The following is an 8,841-nucleotide window of genomic DNA, read 5'->3' as shown; positions in this document are numbered from 1 at the left end:
GACTCTGGGGTGGACGCTGGAAAGGAGAGATGAGCAGCTATGGACATGTGCCGCCTGCTATGATTCTAGCTCTGGATCCAAGTAAATCCAAGTAAATAAAAGCTGTTGGGCCAAAAAAAGAAATTTGATAAAAATTGCAAAACGGACTGACAAAATGCAGATTTCTTTGATTTCAATATTTCGACTAGCGCCCAATTTCACCACGATGCCTCAAGTTTGGGAGGCGGGCTGTCCACCATGCCTGTCAGGCAGAGGTGGGTCATGCCCGCTAAATCAGCGTCTGCGAGTAACAAACCCGTTTGTCCCAACTCTACTCTGCCGTAAGCTGAGAAAACACTTTTGTTCATTTTTGGTGCTTAATTTTTTAATTTGTTAAATCAAAAGCCGGATCAGTAACCCTACTTGTGTGAAACCATCAAAGTGAAACTGTGACTAGTTTCTGAATAAATTAGAATTCAAATTTCAGATGAATGCAGTTTGTAACCATTTCGCCCACAGCCGTGACTCAAGTTGTCGCAGGCCGAATGCAATTTCAGCAGACAAACTCAGTCGTTATTTTACGTATGGTTCTATTAAACGATTCCTACAGCTATTTTCGGCAATACTTTGCTACTCATGAATGTATGTGTGTCAAGACAGGAAGCTTCACAGCTCGTTTCAATATTAGTCAGCTTTTTAAAAAGAACTTTGCATGTATAGGCAAGTCCCTCTGTGCAAAACTACAAGTCAGAGAATAACATTATTTTCCAGCACGAAAACGGATTTACCTCCTCACACCTTCACCAACATATTAAACACACTTTTTTAAGTACTTGTCGGCAGCTAGGTATACATGAGTGTAGTTGTGTCCATTACCATGGTAACATATAAACAAACAACTCACCCTGGGTCGGCACAGTGGGCGGGGCAGCCAACCTGTTGGCGTTGACGATGGTCATCCCGGCGTACTGACCACCCTGCAGGACAATAGCTCCCACTGCGTTGCTCTTCAACCCTTGCTGCTGCTGCTGCTGCTGCTGCTGTTGTTGTAACTGCTGCTGTTGCAACTGCTGTTGTGGCTGTAAGGGGGCGGGATGGATGCTCGTCACCGTAGCCTTAGCTCCGCCCCCAGCTGCCACAGGGGACGGTGGGAGGGGCTTCGACGCGATGGGCACAGGCGTAGAGATGGGCTTGCTGGTGGTGGCGAAGGTCGGGCTGACGGAGTCCTGGGGGGGCGCGCCGGCGCTGTTCACCATCAGCTGCGGGAACATGGAGGCTTACGTCAAACAAGTAGGTCAAAGGTCACGGAAAACTCACCCAGCCCCATACCGGATGTTAATCGGCCAGCTTTGTTAACTTAATGACCAATCAGACAAATTTTGATTTTCAAAAAATAATAAAACAATGTTTTAAAGTCGGTGGCTTTGTGCCCCCCATTGACACATTTCAGATTCTTTAACCCTTTGAGTGAGCCCTGATTGGCTGAGGCCACCGTACCCCTCTGCCCGAGCTCCTCAGTGATATATCATTACCAACATTCATAAGATCGTCCGAATCACATTCCATATCCCGTTCACTGTAGTCCTCATCACTACCAGCATCTAATTCAGAAAGATTTTCAAAGTAATCAATAACGTCCTGCGTAGTAAACAGGGTTTTCAGTGCACGCTGTGTCCCACATGGGTCTGGTTGGGGATATCATCTTGCTCACCGCTGTACCGATGGCTCTAGGCGTCAGGGCAGTTTTACGTGCCACCAATGTACCAGTGTAAGATCTAGCTCACCGCTGTACCGGTGGCTCTAGGCATAAGGGCAGTTTTACATGCCACCAATGTACCAGTGTAAGATCTAGCTCACCGCTGTACCGGTGGCTCTAGGCATAAGGGCAGTTTTACGTGCCACCAATGTACCAGTGGCTAGACTTCAAAGGGTTCAGAAGCAGGCTTCCAACCCTGCCTGTCAGAGGCCAACTCAGGTTGAGGGGGACATAACATCCTAGAAGAAAGACCGAAATACTCGAAGGCGAAAAAAAAGAAATGTGAGGGGTACTGACAAAATTTGTTACTTCTCGCAATCCGCAAATCGAGATATTTGCCAAAAATTAATAGTACGTCAAATTTGTAGATTTTCTATTGATGCCATATTCTTTAAGTATGACACATGCCTTTAATTATTTCATACTTAAAAATTGCAAAACCTTCACCTGTTAGCATGATGTATCTATTTCCATCGGGCTCGAATCTGAGAAACAACTCATATACTCACACTTCACAAATTTTTCTACCCCCCCCCCCCCTCCCCGGCCATTCCAACTTCGGCCTACTGCGTGCGAAAGTGAAATAATGCCCAACCACTACACCACAGACGCTAGTGTAAATTCTGAGAACCAAATTTTCCAAAGCCATGCTTCCGAGACAGCTGTCCTGACATGTAAAAAAACTGGCCAATTAACAAGTCAGAATCAAAATTACAAAAGAACGGAACCTTGCCGCAAAGGTCTTGAAATATTTTAGGACTGTTTCGTTAATGAGAACAGAAATGATCATACCACCAAGACAGAATGACGATACACACACTTTCTCATGAATCACTTAGACAGAATGACGATACACACACTTTCTCAAGAATACACTTATGTAGAAGTAAAATTGGAGGGAAAAAAAAGAAAATGTAAATTCTTTCCTTCCTAAGGTTTTTACACCCCCATCAACACAATTTAGATAATTTAGAAGGCAGACAGCTCTAGCTTCCTGATCTGAGCTACCATGGCCGAGTGCGACATATCATCCCAGCACACAGACAGAGACACTAAAATAAGATTTTAAAAAAGAAAAAACCCCAAAACTTTCCCCACCCAGGCATCAACTCTCGTCTTCTATGTACGACCTTGAACAGCCTAACCACTACACCACAGACACTCTGGTGAAAAACAAAGCTTGTCAAGCCAAACGGATCCACACAGAGGAAGTCTTTTACAAGCTCCTTCGCACTCGACATTTTAAAAATTAATTTTAGTAGAGGTTTTACAGGCGCTCGCAACTGCATAAGGTCATATAAGCGCCAGAAGATTAGAGCTGTTACAAGAGAGTAACAAACATAAAAAAGAAAAAGGGGAGATAAGGACGATAGATGTTTGATAGGAAAGAAGAAGCAAATCACACCAGAGCACCCGCCAACCACCCACGCACTCCACAACAATCTTTTTGTTTATATACAGTACCACACGGATATCTTGAATTTGTCGGTACCGGCCTCAGCAGTTTGAGGGATGCGTTGTTCGAGGGATATCTTACAGAGATCAAGAAAAAAGACGGTTCTGCAGGCACACTTCGAAAGATGTGTGATTTTGGGTCTTATGCCTTCGACCCACTCGTGTATACCGCATTCTTGACTTTTGACCGAGGTTCCTACAAATCACTGTGCCACATTTTATGTCAAGCTTTCGTACAAATTTTACAGCATTTACAACACAAATAGGTCATATAAGTAATGCAGGGTGGCCGTTTTGGACATCTCGACTGTTGATACTCTGCCAGGCTCACACGAGAGAAGAGCACTGGTGTGACATCTCACACACACACACTCTCTCTCACCTGTGTGATCCCCACACCACACACATACACATGCACCCACACACCCATGCACGCACACACAAACACACACACACCTGCATGACCACACACACACACACACACACACACACACCTGCATGATCCCACATACAAACACACCCCCACACACACACCTGCATGCCCCCGCCAGCAATGAGCTGCGCAGCTGTGCTGGTTGACGTGGTCCACGTGATGAACGGGCCTTGCTGATGCTGATGCTGATGCTGCTGCTGCTGTTGTTGTTGCTGCTGTGGCTGCGATGGCGGCCGGCCGTTGCTGTGGTAGTTGTTGATGCTGCTGCTGGACTGCTGGAGGGAGGGGGGGGGGAGGGTAGAACACATTAGGGCTCGTTTGTGTTTCTTTTTGTTGTTTAAAAACAAAGGCGAACTTTGACATTTTATTGCATATTTTGGGGGGGATTTAAAAAATTATTTTTTTTAATTAGGTGCTTTTTACACCCCCATTGACACAATTTAGATCATTTGGGAGATGAGCGTCCGACCCCACTTATTACAGATAACCCGGGCTGAGAGGGACACAACATCCCTGCAGAAAAGCCGAAAAATATAAATGATAAAGATTCCTCAAAGTATGGAGATGCTCGTCCACCCAATAAGAGCCACTTACAGGCAGGGAAAAATAAGAACATACAGAAATGGCAGAGGGAAAGAAATGAAGTAGGACCTACCAGTGGCGTCCTCAAACCACCCGTGTTTATTTCAGCTGTAAAACTTATATCATGGTAACAACAGTCACACTTAGCTGAAAACAATGAAATTGAAGAAACTGGCATTTTCCTACCAGTTCGGCAGTTTTTTTCCAATTGTTTTTTAGCTCAACACCATTTTTGTCTAAATCAGAAAACATTTCTGTTTGGATTTTACTGGAAAAAATGTTGATTTAAGGCACAAAAATGAAAGTTTTCAGTTTCCATGACTAACAAGCTATGGAAATATCCGAACTTTGGTGGCCATTTTCTCGCTAATTCTACCGCTGCAACGAGGTGACCCCACCTCCTTCAATCTCAAATATCTCGACTTCTATTTAAGATTGATGGATATTTTTTCCCCGATAGAAAGACAACTGAACAAGATTAAAGATGACACCAATAACTCCACATGTCCAAAAATTGACGAGCGCCTGATTCCACTCCACCGCATCTTGACACATTTTACTCAAAAAACAACATTTCTCAAATTTATTCGGTAAAAAGAGTGGAATCGGTAAAAAGAGTGGAGAACTTTCTCGAAACTGTAGAAAAAACCAACTGATATTACGTCATGCTTTGTCACAAAACCACCGACACATACACGTCGACTCCCCACCTGAGCTCTGACCCCGCGGGCACGGGACATTTTGCCCATGACGGGGCCGTCGTGCTGCCGTCCCAGCGTGGTGGTGGTGTCGCTGGACATGACAATCTGCTGGCTGTCGTCCTGGGTCACCGTGATGTTGTGGATCTTCACACCGCCCACCTTCTCCACCTGCGGGACCACATGGGAAACCGTCGAACAGTTTTGTTTTGGTAAGAGTTTTATGGAATAACATCAAGAAGCAAGCCCAGGATAGAGAAAAGTGGAGGGTGTTTGTCCATGGCCTATACCCTGGTGCAGGGTGAGAAAGGCAATGATGATGATGATGATGATGATGAAGAGTTTTATGACACTTGCAGCACAATTAGGATGGTAATATAGATGTCAACGGTAGAATGACTAATCTAAGATGGCCACCTACGAGGGGTAATGAGATTCAAGTTTTTGAAAGAGTTTTACAGCATTTGCAACACAATTAAGTCATATAAGTGCTGAAGATGAGGTATTATTAGAGTTCAATTGCAGTTTTACGGCACTAGCAACACAATTATATCATACAAATACTGAAGATGTGAGGTATTACTAGAGTTCAGTTTTAGCTTTAGTAAGAGTTTCATGACACTTGCAAAACAAATTTTATCCATTCTCAATTTGGCACAGCGGTTCCTACAAATCCTTGTGCCATGGATTAAATTATAGTTTTAGTTTCAGTACGCATTTCAGGACACATAAAACCCATACAGGTCATTTCAGTGCAAAAGATTTTATAAAGAGGAGTTCTAAAATCTTTTCAACAAACCTGAAAGACTTCTCCTTTGGGTTGTAACCCCGCCCCTGTGCTAGAGGGGCGGGGCACACTGGTGTCTAGCCCCGCCCCCACGGCCTCTCTGACAGCCGATCGGAGGGACGGCAAGCTGGAATGTGTGGCCTGCTGCTGGAAAAGCTGCTGCTGCTGCTGCTCCCCACTGTTGCTGTTGCCACCACTGCTGCGGCTGAGGATGCTGTACCCACCAAAACTGTTGCTGCTTGAGATGTTGTTATTGTTATTATTGTTGTTGTTGTTGTTGTTGTTGTTGTGGTGGTGGTGGTGGTTGTTGTTCCCACTAGACGTTGGTTTGATCGGGGTAGGCTGCTGAATCACACCCGGCTGGACCTGGCACAAAAACAATGTAGGGGTTGTTTTGTTTTGTTTTTTTTGGTAGAGGGAAGAGAAGCACATTGACACAACAATGGCCTTCTACCACACTGGGTAAAAACAAGTTGGGTTTTTTGGGGGTTTTTTAAGTAGAGGTTTTACGGCGCTCCCAACTTCATAAGATGATATGAGCGCCAGAAGATTAGAGGTGTTACAAGAGAGTAACAAACATAAAAAAGAAGAAGGGGAGATAAGGACGATAGATGTTTGATTGGAAAGAAGAAGCAAAAGAAGAACCAAACCACACCAGAGCACCCGCCAACCACCCACAGGGTAAAAACAAGATAATCAGACAGAGTTGACCATGAGGAAGAAAAAAAGTAGGATCTACCAATAGCACCCTCCAGGCACCCGCTTAGATAATCCGATACATAGTAAACGTTTTTTAGTAAGAGTTTTACAACATTTACAACACAATATAGGCCATACACAAGCCAAAGACTTAAAAGTGTGATTGATTGGGTAGATGTTTTACGGCACTATCGACACAATTACTTAAAAGTGTAGGTAGAGTGTAGCATACAAAAAAAAAGGAGGAGAGATAAAGACAAATAGAGATTTTGTATCCCTCTTACTTGCTGAAATTTTCTACCACTTAGCCCGGATTAGCCCCGACAGGCTGGGTCAAAAGCCTGTCTCCTAAATTATCTAAATTATGTCGATAGAGGCGTAAAAACACCCACGTAAAAACAAAACCCCGTCCTAAACCAAACTGACCTGCTTCATGACGGGGGAAAATCTCTGCTGGGGGAAGGCCTTGTTCTCGATGAGGCCCTCCTCCTCCACGTCGCTCTCTGTGGCTGAGTCAGAGACCTGCTCCTGGCAGTTCAGGTCGATGCTGGTCGGCTTGTTGTCTTCCTCTGGTGAAACGAGTCACATGTCGCATGTTACTTACAACATCACATGTCGCATGTCACTTCAACATCACACATCACAAATCACTTAAACAGTACATTGCATATATCACTAATCATGTTTAAATAAGAGTTTTACAGCACTTGCAACACAAGAAGATCAAATAATTTTAAAAGATTAGAGGTGTTACAAAAGAGTAACAAACACAAAAAAGGAGGGGGAGAGATCAGAGAACGATAGATGTTTGATAGGAAAGAAGGAGTAAACCACACAAGAACACCCACCAACCACCCACACAAATCACTTTTACAGCACATGCCACAAATCATTTAAATACCGTTCAAACCACAAATCAGTTTTAGTGAGAGTTTCACAGCACTAGCAACACAAACGGTCAAATAACTGCCAAAGACTAAAGGTGTTATTAGAGAGTAACACACAAGGAAAAGGGTGAAGAAAGACAAGGATAATAGATGTTTGATAGGAAAGGAAAGATGGAGGAGAGATGTTGCTATTGTTACCGATCCAGTAGCATCTGAGCGTTAACTCTTCTCAATGATGCCATTCTGTAATAGCTGCATGTCTGTTTTAATTGTTGTCTTGAGGAGTAGAGGCAGTTAGATGTGTGGGGTAGCTTGGGAAGAAAACATCCCCTTAAATCAGTTAGTTTTCTACAGAAGAACAGATGCTGTTCCACTGTCTCTGAGGGGTAGTCACATAGTGGGCAGGCAGGAGAGATAAGGACAAAGCAATAAATGTTTGATAGGGAAGAAGGAGCAAACCACAGCAGAGCACCCGCCCACCGCCCATCGGTCCCGACTTACCGTCTTCACAGATGACCATCTTGGAGTCGTCGTCGCTGTCCTCTTCCTCATTCTTCCCGCTGGACACTCGCCGCGACAACGGCAGACCGCTCAGTTTCTGCGACGCTGCGGTGGTGGTGGTGGTGGCTGAGGCTTGCGATGACGCCACCTGCTGTTGCTGCTGCGAGGATGATGGTGGCGGGGGCGGTAGAGAAGGCACACGCGGCAGGCCAGAGTGAGGTAGGGACGAGTCTGTTCGCTTTTCCTGAAGCTTTAGACTCATAGCCTGACGGATTGGATAGAAATATATGACAATGGAATAGAAATGTGACAATATACGGAACAGAAATATGAAATTAAGATTGAATAGAAATCCGTTCGCAAATCCGCTCACAGAATAAAAAAATGAAATTAAGATTGAATATAAATCAGTTCGCAAATCCGCTCACGGAACGAAAAAAATGAAATTAAGATTGAATAGAAATTCGTTCGCAAATCCACTCTTCAAGTTCATAATTCTTTTTCACCATTGGCAAATATGCGAAGAGTAATACAAGGGAGCAACAAAAATTTATGAAGAATACACAAAAATGTCATTCCATACTCAGACCTTAAACACTTTGCCATCATATTTTGGGGAAAATCTAAAGAAACTGGGTGGTAAACAATTGGTGAGATGAGACGGCAAAGTGGTAAAACAGTGCTCACTACGCCTTTCACGAGCAGGTTGACAGCTACCAAAGTGTAATACCACTTTCAGAGACAGCCTCCAAGCTCCCTTGGAAAAGAAGCGAGACCATTTAGGAACGGCCTCCAACCTCCCACAACTCACCGAGGGCACAAAAGGAACAAACGCACTGCTGGCCTCGTCGTCCCGAGGTACGGCCGACAGACTGTGAGGCCGTTGCCGCGGCAACGTGACAGCCTCTTCAAACGGCGAGTCGTCCAAGACCGTCTGCTTCCCCAGGTGGCGGGAGCCCGGGGCCGAGTCCAGCCCGCCCACGCTCCGCTCTGTCGGGGTCATAGGCTCCCCGGAGATTCTGTTCACAGGGGGAACAGAGTACACAGTTCAGCTGGGAGGGGGG

The 8,841-nt window shown here is 44.8% G+C and overlaps 1 protein-coding gene across 1 annotated transcript in view; it reads right to left on the bottom strand.

Moving 5' to 3' along the window:
• The window catches only part of LOC101863144 (protein capicua homolog), a gene marked incomplete at both ends in the record, with an annotated part of 20,208 nt that overhangs the window by 8,942 nt on the left and 2,425 nt on the right, over positions 1-8,841 (bottom strand). The window contains 7 exon segments of the mRNA XM_013089373.2: positions 884-1,238; positions 3,725-3,898; positions 4,916-5,074; positions 5,703-6,056; positions 6,816-6,958; positions 7,778-8,042; positions 8,589-8,796. Coding sequence (XP_012944827.2) covers positions 884-1,238; positions 3,725-3,898; positions 4,916-5,074; positions 5,703-6,056; positions 6,816-6,958; positions 7,778-8,042; positions 8,589-8,796 — 1,658 coding nt within the window.

This window comes from Aplysia californica, unplaced genomic scaffold (genome assembly GCF_000002075.1).
Source record: "Aplysia californica isolate F4 #8 unplaced genomic scaffold, AplCal3.0 scaffold00937, whole genome shotgun sequence".
Lineage (NCBI taxonomy): Eukaryota > Metazoa > Mollusca > Gastropoda > Aplysiida > Aplysiidae > Aplysia > Aplysia californica.
Note: the sequence above shows the minus strand (reverse complement) of the source record. Positions and strands in the feature narration are given on the sequence as shown.